Source organism: Sinohyriopsis cumingii, chromosome 4 (assembly GCF_028554795.1).
Source record: "Sinohyriopsis cumingii isolate HCF-2022 chromosome 4, ASM2855479v2, whole genome shotgun sequence".
Lineage (NCBI taxonomy): Eukaryota > Metazoa > Mollusca > Bivalvia > Unionida > Unionidae > Sinohyriopsis > Sinohyriopsis cumingii.
In genome coordinates, this window is record NC_142964.1 from 63,153,177 (window position 1) to 63,174,556 (window position 21,380).

At 35.5% G+C, this 21,380-nt stretch overlaps 1 protein-coding gene across 2 annotated transcripts in view; it reads right to left on the reverse strand.

The window, feature by feature from the left end:
• Positions 1-21,380, reverse strand: part of LOC149801322 (sodium/glucose cotransporter 4-like) — a 55,685-nt gene that overhangs the window by 26,034 nt on the left and 8,271 nt on the right. For both annotated transcript variants that reach the window (XM_089955362.1, XM_089955363.1), the window contains exons 2-8: positions 20,958-21,081; positions 12,119-12,190; positions 10,984-11,088; positions 9,156-9,215; positions 8,546-8,650; positions 4,602-4,707; positions 4,196-4,276 (exon numbers count right to left, since the gene is read on the reverse strand). In XM_089955362.1, coding sequence (XP_089811488.1) covers positions 4,196-4,276; positions 4,602-4,707; positions 8,546-8,650; positions 9,156-9,215; positions 10,984-11,088; positions 12,119-12,190; positions 20,958-21,068 — 640 coding nt within the window. In that variant the 5' untranslated portion in view covers positions 21,069-21,081. The remainder of the gene's footprint in view (positions 1-4,195; positions 4,277-4,601; positions 4,708-8,545; positions 8,651-9,155; positions 9,216-10,983; positions 11,089-12,118; positions 12,191-20,957; positions 21,082-21,380) is intronic.

Sequence of the window (21,380 nt, forward strand, 5' to 3'; positions counted from 1 at the left end):
AGTTCACATTGAGAGACGATCGCGTTCAATATCATTGTCATTTGACCGGACAATATCGTGGAGCAGCTAATAATAATCACCAGAATTTAATCCTGTTGTCCTTTACAATTTCCGTGGATATGATTCGCACATTATCGTAGAAGCTTTCGGTGACCCAGAAATTCAAAAACTTTTAAAACTCGACGACGGAACATATATGTCAGTCACGTTTGATAAATTAAGATTCATCGACAGCCTACAGTTTACGGTAGCAAATCTAGACCAGCTGGTTCGAATTTGCAGCGATTTTAGCAGCCTGGAAAATCATTTAGGTGCGCAGACAAGTTTGCTTAAACAAAAAGGCATATTTCCGTATGAATATGTCGATGACTGGTCGAAATTCAATAAGGAACAATTACCTGATCGATCAGAATTTAATTCTTCATTAAAAAACGAATAAATATCTGAGCGCGAACTTGAATAAGCAAAATTGATTTGGAATAAATTTGACTTTAAAACGTTAGGTTATTATCATGATTTGTATTTGATGACTAATGTTTTATTATTTGCCGATGTATTTGAAAGTCTAGGCGAGCAAGCTACAACAATTACGCACTTGATCCGTGTTGGTATTATTCTGTGCCGGGCTTATCATGGGATGCTCTGTTAAAATTTTGTAAGGTAAAACAAGAACTGCTAACTGACGTTGATATGTTTAATTTTATCGAGCGGGGTATCCACGGTGGTATTAGTGTTATCACAAAAATTTATCGGCCGCGAACAACAGGTATATGCTTCATTTGAACCATAAACAACCATCAAAATATATTATTTATCTTTACGCCAATAATTTGTACGACTACGCAATGTCTGAGCCGATGCCTTATGGTGGATTTCATTGGATCTGTCCAGATCAGTTTCTACGAGAAACCGAGAAACAGATACTTAAAGACGTTAGTTATTTCGTTGAAGTAGATCTGGATTATCCGATTGCACTGCACGATTTGCACAACGATTATCCTTATTGCGCAGAATCAATGTTGATCGATTATAGTGTATTATCTGAAGAACAACGAATGATTCCTGGTGCCAGAAAAAAACTCAATGGTCCGAAAGCTAGTTCCAGATTTGATGGATAAACGAAATTACGTAATTCATTACAAGAACTTGAAACAAGCAGTAGATCCAGGTTTGATTTTACAGAAATTTCATTGTGTATTAAATTTCAAACAATCACCATGGATGAAGGGTTATATAGGCTCAAATACAATCCGACGAGCAGCTGCTGTTACCGAATTTGAGAACAATTTCTTTAAACTAACGAACAATTCAGATTTTGGAGAAAACTATGGAAAATGTTAAAATACGTCAACATCAAGATAGTTAATGATATTGACCAACGAAATAAACTAGTTGCCGACAATGATTTTGTTAGCATGAAAATATTTAATGAAATCGTTGTTGCGGTACAACGAAGAAAAAGAAATATGAGGTTGAATAAGCCGATTTATGACGGTGCCGCCGTACTTAATCTATCAAAAGTGTTAATGTATGATTTTTATTACAATTTCGTTAAACGTCAATGACCCAGCTTCAAAATGTTATTTACCGACTGACTCGTTAGTGTAAGATGTGTTTCTTTATCAAGAAATCTATGACAATCGAGAACTATTTGATTTGTCAGATTATCCTCGTGACAGTGGGTTTCATGATATTATCAATAAAAAAGTAATTGGAAAGATTAAAGATGGAAAAAAAACTTTATTGTAGTAACTCATTTTATTGGATTACGAATTACAATGTACTGTTTGAAATTAGTGAACGAAAAATTTAAAAACTAGCAAAAGGTTTACCGCGAGGATATGTTGAAAATGTTTTTGGTTTTGGCGATTGACGGAAATGATAGGCATGTTCGAACAATGGAGATCGAACAAATCATCACAAACTAGAAACTGACGTTACTGTGAAACGCGGACTGTCAAAACCTGATGACAAACGATATTGCGAAGACGGAATACGTACTTTAGCGCTTGGTCATTAACAAACACGACGATGGAATTTTGTTGATGTACTGTTTTCAGACTGTTATTATAAAGTTATCTTAATGATAGGGTATGAAAATGCATCTAAAGGTAATAAATAATGTTTGAAACGTTGACAGTGACAGATAGCAGCAGCCGCAATATTAAAAATCTAATACTTGACAGTAAACCGTTGAAAGTTGAAATAAACAATGAAATTTACGGAATATGTTTTAGTAAGTTTGTCAAGCTGACACTTTCACTGATTCGATCTGAAGAATCAGAATATTTTAAATATCTCGATCAGTTAAGATCAGAACTATCAACGTGGTTTAATAACTTCCACGATCCGTTCAGACAATAAAAATACACTAAAATAACAATAGAACTTGAACGGTCAAAAGTGTATTTTGTTGATATAAATATAGGCTTTGCAGAATCGCGACAAAAGATTTATTCGAAATTCGAAGACTAGTGAGTGGACAACTAAAACTTTGTTTTTGTCATCAAGACGATGAAATATTTCTGATATCAACAGTTGAAAAACTGACAATAGGTGAAGAAATATAAATCAGTTTTATCTAACAATTTAAAATATCAAATAAAAAGATATCAGTTATGCTATGATAGGAGTATAGTAGTAGTAGTTAAATATGGGTGTTTCTGGCGAAGTAACCCTATTTTTACTCCAAACAAATACTTTCGCGTAAGCGACCAAAAATAAGTCACCACGATGGATCTCCATTTGGCCAGGTACTGCCGGGGGTGTCCCCGATAGAGGTATAAAAATGGCGACTTTGCATCTGTTTGGAGTAAAAATAGGGTTACAGTGCCAGAAACCCCATTGTTACTAATACTCTGAGGACTGGGCGATGTTTGTGCCTTTATCATCGCTACAAAGCTTTCACTTGGCATCAGGTAGCCAGTGTTATGCTGATGCGCCGTTAATAAATGCGTATATACTCACATGCATCACAGTGAATACCGTGCTAATTGAATTTTGTCATGAATTATACTTTTCTTGGTTTTAAAAGCTGCAGTATGCCTTCTTCGTCAGTGGGCCTTGATGTTGTTTAGTGCATGGGTTTTGTAATTCATTTCGTTTTACCATGCGTGTCAATGGCCCTCGGTATTGTTTAGTGCATAAGTGATGTAATTCATTTCGCTGTACCATACGTGTCAGTGGGCCTCGGTGTTGTTTAGTTTATGGGTTATGTAATTCATTTCGTTGTACCATAAGTGTCAATGGGCCTCGGTGTTTTTTGTGTATAGGTTTTATAATTCATTTCGCTGTACCATACGTGTAAATGGGACTTGGTGTTGTTTAATGTTAAGTTTTGTAATTCATTTCTCCGTATCGTTTGCAGTGTTGTTTAGCACATTTTAGTTTCCTTGATGCGATTTTATGTAAATTATCTTTGCTTGCCCTAGCTGTGTCCCTCGTCTCTTTCCTTGCTTTTTTTATAGCTATTATTCGCGTGACAGCTGTATAATTCATGCAATTCCTTTATTAAGTATGTTATTTATATGTTATGTTATTTATATGTTATTAGTCTAGCTCTTATTCATTTCATGTAATTTGCTATTACTTCCATTCTGTATCTTTTGCATGTAAATTTTGTGTAGACGATTTATGCAGCAGTACAATTACAGATAATTAGCTGTTTTATAGTTCTCAAACGCTTTAAGTGTCGGCATGTCTTGTTTTAATCCTATCCTTTATGAATGCAGTTTCTCACTCTTGGCAGAACAACTCATTGGAGCTAATATGGTTTATTTTAGTACCGACTTAAGGTAAAATATTTTGGCATTAAATTTGACTTCGGATCCTTCATGTACAGGAATTGAAGGTATAATTATTGTTACGGATTTATTGTACAAAAACAGTGAATCATAACGGAAATTAGGTTTTGTGATTCCTCCTAGATATGCCATTACATTCCAATATTCTTGAGATAAATCGATATCTACAATAGCATTACATTTGCAATTTACAACTGAACAATGAAACTTCAGGTAATTATCTTCGTGTATTTTGTCTTGTTTGTAATATTCAAGTCACATTAGCCATCATTCCAATGGCTCAACTAGCCTTTTGTTTTACATACCAATTTAACATATCTCAGTAATGTTTATAAAAGTTTGGGAATTATGGGATGAATGTTATAATCTAAAATAAATGTGTATTTACTTACTTATGACCATGAGTACCAATGCGCCTCCAACCATTATCACCGTTTGTAATGTGTCGGTATATATCACTGCCTTCAGTCCACCTGTTAAGAAAATCGATATTATTATTATCATCATCATCATCATCATCATCATCATCATCATCATCATCTTTATTGATAATATCCGATCGTCATCTTGCTCTTCCTGAGATCCGAACGCATCACAATTTTGCAACAGAAAACAATCAACTTCATGTATTTGCTGAATTGTAATTCACTACTATCTTAGAAAAGAAGTATTATGAATTCTACATTCTAAACTACAAGACCAATGTTCCAAGTAAAACATGTATTACTATTGCATTTTTTAGTGTTAAGTCTACTTTAATCGAACAGAAAGGTTTAAAAATTAGATGGTTTTGCTCACCTGATACGGTGTAGATGGACGTGATAGCAAGCAACAGCAGAATCCCAAGATACATGTTCCAACCTATGGTTTGTTGGATGAAGATTGTCCCGGCATAGATATCAGCCTAAACAGATAAACATAGGTGTACGTGTATAAAGATAAAAGGCATAAATCCAAGGCTATCCATTTTTTTATAAATTATGCTTCTGCTGGAATACTTACCGATCACATTAATGTTGGGAATATAAGCCCTACTACCTTCCAAATCCAGCACTCCGAAAGACTAAAATTAACATTTTTAGTCTATAATGCATAGATAATGGGCAATAACTCTTGTTCATTACATCCCCTTGTTACCCATAGGTGGTGCCAGTTTAAAACTCACCGGAATATCTTGTAATGGAAGACTCGCATTGCGGGGAAGCTCGGAAGTCACTAAAGAAATGTGATCGGGTAAATATTTTAGGAGAAAGGTAATTTACTAACAAAATTGCTTTCTCTTTCATTTACGTTCCCAAATCATATTAAAGTTAGAAGAAAAGGTAACAGGAAAAGGGAATGTTGAGCATCCAACCTACACCCCAGGTAACCCCTGAGTGAGAAATATTGGATTCCCCATGTAAAGGTTAACCTACTCTCCTAATTGCGAGCAGCACAACCGGAGGCAAGGTGTTTTACGTCTGAAAAGAAGAAATAATAAAATCCTCTTACCACATAAAATTATCGGGTGAACCTAGCGAAAGCTGCGCAGGGTCTTCGTCCGAAGGTTGTGTTGATGTCATTTGAGTCTGTAGCCGCTTATGTGACTTAGACTGTGCCTACCAGATCCACAGTGTGTTGCTGGGGAGCCAGATTTCTAAGATAAAAGCTCCAGAAGATTGACTGTGCATGCCAAACACCTGCCTCGACAAAATCTTCCATAGAAACATTACTGTCAAAGGCAATGCTTGCAGATATTGCTCTTATTTCGTGAGCAGAGATGTTAATGTGGCCATTCTGTTCTGGCGATAAGTCAGAGTACACCGTATGTATTACCCACAATTAGAAGTCTTGAGGGGTTATGCCCGTTTGACCAGGTTTAACAAGGCGAAAGAGGCGTCCTCGAGACCCACGAATAGACTCAGTTCGGTTCAGATAATGTCTGAGCGTACGAACCGGGTCCGTTTGAAAGCCACATGAGATAAGGAGAGAGGCCTATGATGACGTTTTCGTTGCCCACTAATGGCAACCTGTTCTTGCAACGAAAACAGGTTGTGTCATAGGGACTGCCGAGCCATCTTATCCAAACCGAGTGGGCATCAAATTTACGATACGAAGCGAGTGGTTCGCAGGGTCAGTGCATGATGAGTCTTGAGCGAGATAAAGCGTAAGCATGCGTCCCGTCGCGCAAGATCCAGGTTAGAGGAAGCCATCAAATCATTCGCCATTGCCGGTTAATCACCTTGGATATTCTAGCCTTTGACTCCCCGGCATATTCATTGTGAGGATTGTCTACCAGCCGAAAAATCGCAGCGACGCCAAATCCAACAGCGAATACGTGGCCACCATGTTGCAAACGAGCTTCGAAGTGGTATGTATAACTATTTTATCCATCCTATAGTAGTTCTTGTCTAACGCTGGGAGATCTGTAGAAAAGGCGTCGAGATGAGTTCTGTATCAGCGGGATATTAAGGACTCTAGTATTTGACTCTCAGAAAAAGACTTTGGTATTGCCTGGCTCGCTGCTCTTGGCAGAAAGTGTCTCGGTAATTTATTTGGTTTTCCCTGAATGCGGGAGAAGACGAAAGGAGGTGCTGACTGTCTCAACCTCAATATCGACTGAGACCTTAACCCTGTAGATGACGGCGGTAGTGGACATTCTGAGTATGCAACTCTCGATGAATTTCCCTTATGGCCGCTTTAAAGCGAAATTCAATCCTCTCATGGTGGGATATGAGTGTCAGCTATCATTAGGATTATCCTCACACTCAGTGTATGGGTCATCCTTGCCGTGAGTAAAATCCATATCCGTATAACCCAGAGGTATAGATGAGGCGTGGCCGTCATCTTTGGGCTGTTACGGTACATTTCTAGAGGATAAGCCATGAGTAAATGACTAGCCATATCTGTATGATGTAGTGGTCGAAATCAAAGTCTCTCGGTACTGGAATCGGTCGTACTGCCGGTATTGTAGACGGCAGCATTACTCGTATAGTAGTAATGCTAGATGAATGGATAGATCTATCAATAAGATCCCAGATAAATCCAACATTCCACGGAGTGTAATAATGATGAGGTGTGGTAATATATGCCATGGAAGCCATACGAGCAATGAACCATAGGAATCGCTGGCCGGAAGGCTAGACGGTACGGTCGGACCCGATAAGAAATTAAACAGACACGGCTATACGGTACGGTTCATTCATTTCATTGATAACCCCCTTTTGCCCGGATTTACGGTGGCTTGGACGTGCGAAGGACTTACGCTCACTAGGCGGCATAGAATTGGGTTGAATTTCATCCCCACTAGTGTTGAAATTCTAGACTAGGTCAGAAGAAGACGGAAGAACGGGAAAAAGGTAGACAGAACTAATCAACATTGCCGTCGCCTGTTGTACGAAACGACGCACTTGTACCTCCAGTGATAGTGACGGTGGAGGAAGACAAGTCTCAGCCCTCTCCAATTCTCAAGAAGTAGTAGTAGTCAGCGTTCGACATTTCTTCGTTGGAGGAGGAAGTGCCAATGGCGTCTCCTACCAAACTTGCCACAGACTCCGTATTAGGATAGATACTCAATACATCAGTACACCTACGACTTTGATTCCCCCCTCCTAGTTTTTTTTTAACTTTTCCTTAGTTCTGTCGGCCATGTAGTATCTGATCAATCAGCGCACATGCTGAAATTAGCTGACAATGTACACCGTGTACAAGCGATGAATGGATCATGTGAATCCACGCTGGCTTGATTGTTTGTTGTTTTAGTTTTTTTGCAAAAATGTTAATGAATTTACAGCGTGAGCGAACACTACAAACACATTCTTCTATTATAATGTAACCGTGAGAACCATGCGGTCAGAGAATGCATAGACCAAATCCATGTTCTTGATGACCTTTCACATAAATATAGTCGCAATGTGCAAACTAAAAGTATACTACCTGTAGAATAATATGTAATAAGTCTGAAAATAATATTGTCCTCTATAGATGAATGAATACAACACAAAATCCATCTGGTTTTCGGGAGGCGAAGTGAAAAACGTCTGTCCAGTTCAATGTCAACACTGAAACTGACACCTGTATAAGGCAAATGGGGAATTGGCAAGAGTTATTGCCCTTTGTCTATACAGCTTGTATACAGGAAGACGAATTTTCGTTTTGGGGAGGGCTGGATTAGAGAGGTAGTATGGCTTATATTCCAAACGTTAATGTGATTGGGGAATGTAAACGAAGGAGAAACTTAAATTTAAATAAACGAATTAGGTTACACAATTTAGACCGTCAAATACGTTCAATCATATACTGATATATTAATCTTAGAGAAGATACCCACACGAATCTGATACTTACGGTGTACAAAATAGTCAGAATATAGGATAAACAATGTGAAGCGGACATCGTCTACATTAAATAGCTAAATACAGAACTAATGTACTAAGTATACAGACCAGTAACCAAAATAACGTAAACTATACAAAATTTGCGCTAATTTGTTTGTCAGATTCCAATCAACGATGAAACCGTCTTGTTGCTCTTTAATCATTTATTTTACCTGTCTGTTTACTATTCTATTAATTATATTGTTTCATATTTGTAGCTATCCGACCCATTGTTGTCCTCTCATCAAATATTAACTGCTGTCTGATAATATTTCCTTCCCATCAGCCGTTGTCCATACGCAACTTGAATGTGTTAATACGTTTCGAATATTTCATTATTCTTTCTACTTTTAAGTACTTATATGTCAACGTGAGAAAATCACTTACAGAAATTTTGGTGAAAACGCAGATAAACAGCGTCAGTACAGACATGTAAATTTGTAATCTCTGACCACCAAATCTCTTCTTCAGATATTCGGGAAGCGTATAAACCTAGGATAAATATATAAGACAAGAAGGAAAAGGAAAATATTAATTATGTATTCGTTGTGACGACATTTATAGGAGACTTAAGAGATTGCATTGCTTTCTAGATTTAAACAAAATCAAACTATTTACTTTCATTGCAGAAACGTTATTGAAATTCTTTAATGTAAACACCATGATACGTTTTTTAAGGGATTTCATAAGACTTCTTCACTATTAAATGACTAAGTACTAAGAGGAGATAACTCTAGAAGAAATGGATATATTATCTACCATACAAGACTTATAAATTGTTTTGAACTACCATAAAGCGTATAATTTGTCTTGTGCACCACTGTCTAAAATTTCTTAACAAAGGGCATGCATTGGATATCATAACTGTATGTTTTATAACCAAAAACAGTATGTATTGGATTTTTAAAAAGTTTTAATTTGTTGCAAACATTTCGATCGATGCTATATTTATTAAATTTCAGATCAGTGAAGTGTTACGGAGGTTAGGTTTACTTACACCGCTAGCTATATAGACTGGTACGAATAGCCATGCCAGCAACAGCAAACAAAACAAACCCTACAAATAAAAACGTAATCATCAAAGTTTCAACACTATTTCATACATAGTCACGTACACATATCAGCGACCTTTTAGCAACATTCTTTGGTGATGTGCCGTATTAAGGATTGTCTAGCCTCTATGATAATTATTTTAATATGTTGGCGGTATTAAGCATACTTCCGTAGGATCCAGCGATAGCACTCCCCTCATTTCTCTCTCTCTCTCTCTCTCTCTCTCTCTCTCTCTCTCTCTCTCTCTCTCTCATACCGCTGCACAAAACGCACACCCCATGAAAGAATATGTTCTGCGAAATAACACACACACCGCAGTCTAGCATGTATGACGGCATGGGACAAAATATATTTTATTGTTGATCAAGGTTTTCTAGAAATGATTGGATGTAGCTGCTAAAAACGTTGATGTTCAAAACAATTAAAACAATTATGTTCTATTTTTAATGTGTGCAAAACGTACACCACAAATATTTACTCACTCAAACATGTCAGTATTTATAATCAAAAGATTACCTACTTTTAAATAAATTTTCTAAGCCAAACAAAAATAATCATATATATATTCAACCTTTTAGGTTGTAACGTAGGATATATATTCTTGACTTTGACAAATATAAATATCAGAGACCATATGAACATAGCACTATTGCCCCATGTTTCTGTAACTATCAATGGATATATGAACTCCACACTGTAGTTCTGGGCAGACGATGACCTCAAAACTTGATTGGAATTGGCTATACGCAGTTGAAGATTATCACACTAATCGAAATGAGTATTGTGACCAACTATTTGTATAAATACTACTTCAACAAAACGCTGTTGTATTCCGTTATGAAAACGTCTATTTATTTGACCTTATTTGAATTCTTATCTCTAACCATCATGAGAATGCATGTATGTATGTATGTATGTGTGCGCGCGCGCGCGAGCGTGCGTGCATGAATGTATGTATGTATGTATGTATGTATGTATGTATGTGTGTGTATGCATGCATGTATGTATGTATGTATGTATGTATGTATGTATGTATGTATTTATGTGTGTATGTATGTATGTATGTATGTAAGTATGTATGTATGTACGTACGTACGTACGTATGTATGTATGTATGTATGTATGTATGTATGTATGTATGTATTTATGTGTGTATGTATGTATGTATGTATGTATGTATGTAAGTATGTATGTACGTACGTACGTACGTACGTACGTATGTATGTATGTATGTATGTATGTATGTACGTATTTATGTGTGTATGTATGTATGTATGTATGTATGTATGCATGCATGCATGCATGCGTGCATGTATGTATGTATGTATGTATGTATGTATGTATGTATGTATGTATGTATGTATGTATGTATGTATGTATGTATGTTTTTTGTATGTAAAGGATTTAACGGTATATCAGCAGATTATGGACTTTATAGTATCGGTTTAAGTTTCAGCTCTAATCATGCACAGATAAAGGATGGCAAAAGCATACTGTAGAAAGATAAACCGTTTTAAATACACGTAAAAATGCGTACTGCTATAAAAAGGGAAAATAATGTTCCTAATCTTTAAAAAGTATATACAGTTAAAGATAATTCTAAATAGAAAATCCTTAACATATCAGATTGACTGATTTTACCTCAATAAAAATTAGTACCATGAGGGAAAAAAATAGGAAATTTATATAGAAACAAAAGATGGTAACAAAACCTTGCTGAATAGAAGACAATAAATTGTTCTGAACATTTACAAAAGTGTGTCATTACGTACATTTAATTCATAACTCGCAACAGCAATTCCATTTGCCGCTCCTGTGCCGGCCAAACCTATAAAACTCCCGCTTCCAATGTTACTGGAAAATAAAGATGCTCCGACCTAGGGAAAGATTATATATATATATATATATATATATATATATATATATATATATATATATATATATATATATATATATATATATATATATATATATATATATATGAAAAATGTGAGAGAAAATTACAGCACAATGAAGCGAATCCAACTTAATCCTTATGAAGGTCTATGAAAGTTCTAAGCGAATGAAAAGTCCCATAATTTCAATGCCGGAAATTAACTGGTCTTCCAAGAACCGTGACGTTGTCAAGATGACGTTGTACAGAATTCTTTCAATAATTTATAATAGTTCCGGAATAATATTAGAGTTAATATCACGAGCACTTTCTATCACTATTGAACAGTACGAAGAAAAATGGGTTTTTTTTCCTCTTGATAAATATCTAAACTACATCTGCACACATCACCTTGCCTACACACCAGCCCATATTCTCTCACGACCAAGCACATATCACCAAAAAATTATGCTACGTAATCGGTGTTTATGCACTCGTGAGGGAATGTGGGCTCGTGTGTGCAGGCAAGGCGATGGGTGCCGATTACCCGTGGACCTGGGTTCGAATCTCTGTAGAGTACCAATTAAAATTTCTATAACCTGTATGATAGTATTATTTGTATTAAATATGAATTCTGCCTAGCATTATCAAGCATTTTTCTTTAGAATCCAGGGATAGCACTTTTTGTTCTGTCTGGATTTTATATATATATATATATATATATATATATATATATATATATATATATATATATATATATATATATATATATATATATATATATATATATATATATATATATATATATATATATATGTCAACATTTAATTTCTTTATGTGCTTGCGTTTGAGTATTAGCCATCGTAAACTTGTGAGAGCATATCTGTCAACAAGTACCAGGCAGGACATGAACTGTTGTCTTTCTATCCGTTTATCTCGAGGTACATACATTGCTCCACACATTTATCGGCAAATAAATTTGTTTAAATATGGATGGGTATACACTGAATAGCGAAAAGAGTTCGAGAACTTACAGCGAACCACACCATATCCCTTCCTGCCAGAAAGTAACCACTGATACTGCCCCTTTGAGTTCGCCATGTTGCCTGAAAAATAGGGAAGAAGAATGTGATGACGACAACACCAACGACGAATGTGATGATGATGATGATGATATTCAAATCAAGTTTTAATTTTTTGCACTGGGTACTCAACAACTGATCCCAAATGTTATGTACACGTGGTATCGGAAACATTGAAATGCAAAAATAAAAAATTACGGTGCCCCTTTATTGATTTCAGCAAAGCTTTTAACTCAGCTTGAGAGGCTGGTCGTTGGAAAAACTCACTGCAAAATGATACATGGGACGTTTGCAGGACAACAATCTGTTTTGTTTTTGTTTTTTTTTTTGATAATTCTTTGTGGCGTTAGGCATGGTGAAAATCTCTAGCCGTTACAATTTTCACTGTTTCAGAACGACCTGGTGTGTTTCCTGCAAGAGAATAATTGTACACGAATTGCACTAGAAACAGAAGGTTCGAACACCGCAATGTTTTCGAAACTGTTGATTTTACTTAATGCAGATGACAGTAACGTTCGGAACTGATGCAGACTCTTTTCAAGAAATCATTCGTGTTTCTCCGTGAGTACAGTCTTTGAGTACACTAAAATTTGGAAAATAAATGTCAATTAAAAATATGTATACATATATTAATATTTGTATCCCGTAATTATACTCAGTTTAAATCCAAACTGGGTAGAAATAGAAATTCTATTTGTGATCAATTTAAATATATCTGTATTTTTCCCCCCAAAAGGTGACTAATTTTAGAAGCTATTAAACACAACTTTGAACAAGAAAAAGGCCATACTGTTCAATCGCACAATTTGGTCTTTATTGCTTTACGGGTGTGAAGTTTGGGTGTTCAAAACACCCAGCTTATTGAACACTTTCACATTAAATTCATAAGATATATAAAAGAACTTAGAAAGATTACTTCAGTTGCCTTCCTACATTCAGAACTTGGTAGGAATTTATATTAAATGCCGCATCATTGGATTCCGGATCTCAATAAAAACATGATGAAAAATACTCAACAATTTCTATAAAAAGCCCATTATACAATATCATGTTGAGTGATACACATTCTGGCTTTATTTATCAATGGTTTGAACATATAAGGAACATTCTGATTTTATTTGGAAGAAATGATCTATGTTAGGGCGTGGGGTGACATAAAATATGGTGTAATACCCCACTCTGTTATGGTGCTTTGGTAATCGTTATCTAGGAGATGATCGACCACGGTGTTATTGCCCACATTGAGTAATTAATGAGATAACATATGAAAATAGTGGATAGAATAACATAGATCTGAGCAAAGGTATAGAATAGAACAACAAAATGTGAAATATCACAATTTAATCAAGTACATAAACACATAAAATTGAATATGACACTTGAATGACACATGTTCTCTGAGAAATAGAATGACACAGTTTATGCGAAATGCAAGTAGCCGTTCTGTTATACCGATAAAACAAATTTCATCATGGGATCGAGTGGCTGATCGAACTCAAATTTTACCGGCATGTCAGCAAAAGTTGGTTGCTTCTGGTCTTTTCCAAATCACTGTTGGGGATCGGTGAGCGTTGCCGTATTTCTGACACATCAGCGTTGCCGTAAATCTCTCTCTCTCTCTCTCTCTCTCTCTCTCTCTCTCTCTCTCTCTCTCCAACCTCTTCGAGTCTCCAACCTCTTCGAGTCTCCAACCTCTTCGAGTCCTAAACCGCCGTAACTTAGTTACTTAGTTGCAGTCTCTTCCAATTACGAGGTGCACAGGTATGGAGTTATTTTTCCAATTACGAGGTGCACAGGTATGCAGTTATTTTTCCTTCAAATAAATATAATCAGTACCTTTAATATTTGTCGGGATTTTTGTTTCTTCTCCTGGGATCCAACATTCCTATTTATTTTGCCAGATATCGTCTTCTCGCAATTGAACAGAACTAAGCTATAGGCATTTCGCAGCCCGACCTAGCTGGGAACATGACATAACTAGATCTCTGAGATAAACTGTTACATCCCACTATTAATTACTAGCTGACGATGTCGGTCGACACACACCGATTTTCCTCGGTTAAGAGAATTCACAACTTTATTGCACAAATGAATTAATGGACTTCACATCTTAACTACGTTACTTGCTAAGTAGCGATTCATTGACATGGACGTTACTTGCTAAGTAGCGATTCATTGACATAGACATAGTAAAATCAGTTCGTAGCATGCATGCTACATCTCATTTAAACTGATTCTCACATAGTAATACGTGAAATTCCTACAATACAAGATTTATATTACATATGAACGAGGTAATTCGAACAAATTCATATAAATTATAACAAATTCATATAACATTCGAGATTAATGCATGCAACTCCTTGCTTCCTCACTCATTGAATATTGATGTATGAATTTAAAACGAATAAATTCAACAACAAAATTACCAAGTTACATCAATGAACATAGTGTATGCGATTGGGTCAATACCTTTGTGCCTATTCGAGACAGTCTCTTTCTATGCAGCCTCTGGTTCGGGGCTTTCGATTTTTTTTCCGACCCACGTCCCTTGGACGATTTATTTAACGAGAGAAATTACTTTCAATTTTCTCAGAGTTCCTCAGACTTACCTTCCGACAGAAAAAAAAAAACTTGGACTGCCGAATTTAGCAAGGAATATTACTTAAAACGTTGAATTTCCTCTAGAAAACATATAAAACTGAGGTGTGCGTATTTTATTTGGGAAGATATCTAGTTCATCATATATGGAGCAATTGTGTCAAGAGATTTGATTAAGACATTTTTTTTTAATTTCTTCAGGAGGATTATAGGAAAGTTTTGTATAATATTTTTTATCATTTAATTGTCTCTCTACTTCTTTAATATGATCCTCCTTATTCATTATTACTATGGTGCTAGACTTATCAGCTTTTTAATAACAATACTTTCGTCTTGTTAGGTACGCAAAGAATTTAGTTCTTCTTTAGATATGTTTGTAAAATGTTTTCTTGTAGGACTGCTATTTAAAATTTCTTTAATATACAAATCGAGATTAATACCTCGTCCACTAGAAGGTGTAAATGATGATTCTTTTTATTGAAAAAGGGCTTATTTTATAGATGAAAACTACTTTCATATTGTGAATATGTAAATGATTGTGTGAAAAAATATTTTAATTTTAACAATCTTCTGATTTGAAAGATGCTTTTGCTAAATTAATATAATCATGCACTTTGGTTCTCGGACAATATAATAAACCCCTTACCTAGAAGAATGTAATCTCTATTAGTTAGAATTCGCTAAGAAAGGTTTAACACAGTTTATCTTCCTATTTCGATTTCCTTTTTTCTTTTAGTTTCTTTCCTCCATTTGTTCTTGTTTTTTATTCTAATAAAATTTCTATTCTTTCTTCTCTTTGTATGGTTTGCAACAGATCCTTGAGGGTTTCCATTAGTATATGTATAGTTGCTATAACGGTTATTTTGTTAACGTCCTTTTATTAACGAAAATGGGTTGGCGTGTTGGTGACTGTCTGTCACAGTTAGACGAGCATTGGAGATCAAATGCGTAACTTGGGCTGCAAATGAGCAGCCGACATGGCTTACTTATTTGTATGTTTCTGCTACAGAGGTAAATATCTAAAAATCTAGATGGTTGAGGGGTGATAAAAAGTATGATACTATCTTATAGCACTAGTGAACTTTCTTCATGCATTAAGTACATATTGATTCTTTTAGCTGCCTTGTCACATGAAAATATTCAAAATAGCTCTTTGCTGTCAAAAATGAATGTCTAATTTAGAGGTTGGTGGCAGTTTTGGTTCAGTATAAAAGCCACCAGTTACATCGGGAATTAACCTGATTGCCGCAGTCAAAGTCTCACGTGTATGCTTTCTACAAAAATTATTATTTTGTTTTAATTTGTATCTTCAGTGTTAAATTATTCTCATTTTTCTGCAATAGGTCATTGTCAGATGAAAATTCACCAGATAAACTGTCTAGTGAGACCTTAAGATATGATCTAGATAGTGCCAGTCTATACAAAAAAAATTCAGTTACAATACAACACACAAACAACGCCACAGCGGACTTAATGACTATGGCAAGTCACTCCAAAATAATAACGATAACGAAATGGGTATGGGAGCGGAAACTTTCACCCTGAACTTTCGCAAAGGGAAAACGAGTATGATCCTAAATTTCATGCATGTCGGGTTCAAGGCAAGAAAACAATCACAAGCACTAGTGTTTGCAAGTATTGACCTGAGAATGGAAACCGACCTAGGTACCGAGTGGGAACGGAGTACAACTCAGAACCCGCATGCAGGGACAACTCGAGAAATATGGCGAAACGAAACTAAGATCAACCCTGATGGAAAAAAAATAAAAATAAAAATAATGAAAAAAATTATATTTAAAAAAAATTAATACAAATAAAACAAAATCACACATGAAATCAACAATTGGGAGGACGGGTGATACATAAATCACAAACCATGACCTTTGGAAACACCTCCAACTCTTTACCAGCATCTGCTGGAACGGAGTCATGGGGTGCCAACAGAACACTCTCTCTGTCTCTCTCTCTCTGTCTCTCTCTCTCTCTCTCTCTCTCTCTCTCTCTATATATATATATATATATATATATATATATATATATATATATATATATATATATATATATATATACGTGTGTGTGTGTGTGTGTGTGTGTTTCTTTTTTTCAAATTTACTTGTTCTCTTCATTGTCATTTATTTTTTACTTTTTATTTTTTATATCTTTAATAAACATGCATTGTACATTTAAAACAAATATTAATAAGCTGTTTGTCTCTACTTAGTCATAAATTTTATAGATAGTTATCAATAAAGATATATTTATCTTTAAGATCCAGTTTTATGTACTTTTATGTATTAAAATATCATTAATCTATGGTTTGGGAACCCTAACCCTGCCCCACTCAGATATAGCATAACAGAAGCCCAAAGCATGAAAAGAAACTATATTAACCAGAAGTGGCAAGAGTACTAGAACTCCACTACCAAAGCCATGATACTCTACTCCACCGCTTCAAAATTCAAACTTTTTATGACCTAACAGTAACCAAACTTTGTATATGTCGCTCAGACATATTATTTATTATAAATGTGTAGGGCATCTACAACGTACACTATGTACTAGAATTTTTCCGACTGTTAGGACGTAGGAACATTTTACAACTTATTTTGATTTGACCCAATTGCACAGGTGGTTAACAACTTATTGGCATTTGTTATTGTCCATTAGTACAATTAGACTAAATTTGACTAAGTACGGGCTGGCGTTCTTGGGAGTGTAAGACATCCATGGCTGGCTTGCCGAGTTCCTTGCCCTCTTGCCTCTCTCGGACATCTTATAACGGCGGAGATGTGGAACAATTTCCACCCGCCTAAATCTAAGTGTCCCGATGTGACGTCATCGTTGCGACCAATCGCAACGGGCGTTACATACTGCTTGGGTCGACACCTAGTACAGTCAATAACGGACTGAAATCAACTCTTTGTTAACATGAGTGTTTTGTTGGGCCCATTCCCACTCATGAAAGCCCTTCACTGAGGTCGTTAGGGACATATAGTCCTACGACCTGGCAGCTAAATTAGCAGTGCTCCTTGACTTCATAAAAGCCTGTGGGATGTGGCACTAATTCCTTCCCCCAGGAACATTTAGCATCCCGCTGTGCGGGAATAAACCCGTCGAACATGTCCTTTTGGGCACAAGCGACGTAAATCCAAGTAATCAATCAATCAATCATTAATCTGTGCTGTATATACATATCTCCATCTCAATCATTCGTTACAGTATAAGACAAACAGGTCAAAAATGTAAGGACAGAATTTTTTTAATAAAAGTAATAATATTGAAATTTTCTCCAAATTATGTTAAAAGTAATTTTTCATTAAATTATATGAAAGTAATTTTCTAATAAAATATATTGAGATTAAATTCAATTATTTCGGTATTACAATTATATACTATTTAATAAAGATTGCGCTCTTATGAGCAAAAGGTAAAACTCTCAGAACATATCCCTTCTATCATAAGTCAACAAAAAACTACACTCGGTAAGTTGTGAGATAGAAGAACTAGATAAATTCCGAAAATTCCTTCACGATGGGTAAATGACCTGATCTGGCAAAATTGTCTGTAAGAAACGATGGAGCCTCACTTTGAGATTCTGGCGAAACAAAAGAACTAGACGTATGTCCCTATTTGGCCATGTCATAAGAAACTGGTATAAAAAGCGTCGATCTGCGGACACTCCAGTCCATTCGTCAGAATCTCAAATAGGCTTGTGTTGTTACAGGTATCGTACCCTCACATCGCCATATTTCCAAGATGTAGCCATATCTTCCTTGTCAAAGTGAATGTAGCTATATCTTCGTTGTCAAGGTGACACCTCATTCAAAAGAGCTTAAACTTCTTCTTCCTCTCTCTCTCTCTCTCTCTCTCTCTCTCTCTCAGTGATAAAAAAAAATCATTTCGAAAATATAAAGGAAATAATTTAGGAAATATAGTTCTGACTTCGTCGTGCACAGCATATTAAGGTAGTTTATTGAAGACAGCATGAACAAATCTACCTTTTACTGTCATTGTATTTTATGTGATCCTTGTGAACCAAAACATTTATTTGCTGCAGCGAGATCTGTTGACACTAATGGCAATAAATTGAAAGACTTATCGGACACCCAACAAGAGGATGATAACAAAATACGTCGTAAATAATAGATAACAGGTAATCCTTAAGCAGAACTGTTCATAGCGAGAAACATACGACTCGCAAGTGCTAGAATAACGATCATGAATCAAACCAGGAAAGAAAGTTTGACATGTTCGACAGCTCAAGCTCTTAAGAAAACATACAGATAGTGTTCAGGAGTTATCCCCGTACCAGAAGCTTTTATCTCGCACGTCATTCAGTCTTTACAATTTGTTTTCCTTGGCCCCATATAATACACACGTCAAACTTAAATAACTTTATTGGCGGTCAGAAAAGGAAACCAGAGGCTATCATAGACGGAAAGATAAACAATCATACAAAAATAGTCTCGTGTTTGAAACATCAAAATTTCGTTTTTAAAAATTTATTAGTTTTGCTGCCAAGAGGAAAAGTATATTTTAATGATATCCTTGGTAGCTCAGTTGGTAAACCGTTGGGCTCGTAATCCAAGGGTCGCGGGCTTTATATCCGCACTGGCCAGGTCGGTTGCCTCGGTGTGTCCTTGGAAACGGGCTCTTAACTCCCATTTTCTGGTCACGATATGGTCAATAACGTGTTAAATGTGCCGTGAAAAACCAAAAACACCTCACTAAGAGATACCAAGTTGTCATATAGAATTATGCTCTTATAGTACTAGCATCACTATTATCCATTGTGTTAATTGGTAGGTGCAGTGCTTCATGTATGTATGTATGTATGTATGTATGTATGTATGTATGTATGTAATTGGTAGGTAGTCAGGTAGGTTAACAAGGCACACAACCAAACGTTCTTTCAAAGTTCTAAGCATCTGATGTTTAATTTCCAATCTTATAAATCAGATGGAAATGCATGTCAAAAGAGAGAATCTTTCTGTCAAGGCAAGGGGATATTAAATTAAACACCGTACCCTTTATAATGGACGGAAACAAATATTGAATGTTTTCTTTGCTGGCATTACAAGTGTACATTACAAAAACATTTTTAACCTTGCTTGCCGAATCTATCATTATAAGTGTACATCACAAAATATGTTTAACACTGTTTACCGACGCTATCGTTACATGTTTACATAACAAAACAGGTTTAACACTGTTTCCCGCCTCTATCTCTTAATCTTGTTTGCGAAGCTGTCTTTGCATATGTGTTCTACAAAAATATATAAAAATCTCTTGTTCATTGTGAGTGAATTGGGTGCCTAACAGTCGGCAATTACTCTGATCACCCACAAGCGAGGACGATATGTATTTCGCACAGTTTACGTCACATCCAGCAACAACTTTTCTGTAGAAATATATTCATTTTCATTCCGACTGTGCAATTAGCTCACTATGCTTAATCAATTTGAAACAAAAACTAATGAAATGCTTAGTTCATGGAATGGTCTATATTTTTCGACTAGCTCCCGTCCATGCTTCGACAACAGTCATGCTGAATTTTCAATCAAGACTCGTCGTGTTTTCTGACTTTATGAATGTAAACGTTTTATAAATTCGTGTTCAGATATGATTAAAGCAAAAGATCAATATTGTCAGACATTCCTAAACTGAAAACATATTTTGCCAACGAAAGCAAGATGGATTAAACAAGTAATACAATTAAAGGAGGACAACACGTAATAAAACCTAACATAAAATATATCTTTAAAGTATTTCTGACCTTGCAAAACTAATAACGTAATTTGAATATAATCATTTTTTATAATATCATTGATGACATTATAGTTATGTAATGATTCTAATTATTTTCTATAGGGTAGGCCATGAATACATTTTATTAGAGATACAATACTGGACATGAAATGTACTGTAGTCACGACACTATCATTACACTTCCAAAGTTGAAGGTTTTATTTGGGAGCAATCACGTGTAGATATAGGTGGTTTTCCATACAAGGTTGCTGGACTACTGTGGTTTCTCCAGTCTTCTGTCCATCATACTGTACATCATAAACTATGAGCAAAAACTGATACTAATAAATCTGAAAAACTTGTTTAAAAACATTTTTCAAACTTGGTGTAAATCTGGATAAGAATTTAATATTTTATTCGTGATCTTAAATAAACTACTTACCCATATACCGACCAAAAGACAGAATGCAAGATAAACCAGGATTACGACTAGGTCCACAGTGTCGATACTAGTGTTAGTAAATGCGCTTCCGATACTGCTTGTGTTTGTCATGATTCATGTCTTCCTGAAAACGACATGGAACACAATCTAAGGATTAATAACGTATAATTATATTAAACCTGCTTTATCAAAATGATGAAAAAATAATTAATGGTCCTCATGGATTACATTGAATGTTTGAATATTATCGACACTCAGACGGACAAAGGAAACTATTGGATAATATATGACAATGATGGGTGTTCATCTCCAGCAAATGGCAAAATGGCATTTTCTTTCCACAGTGTTAGTAGTGTTGAATAATAATATCATCAACTTCCCAAATCCTGGGGAATGTATTTGTCTCACAATAAATAAAATTAG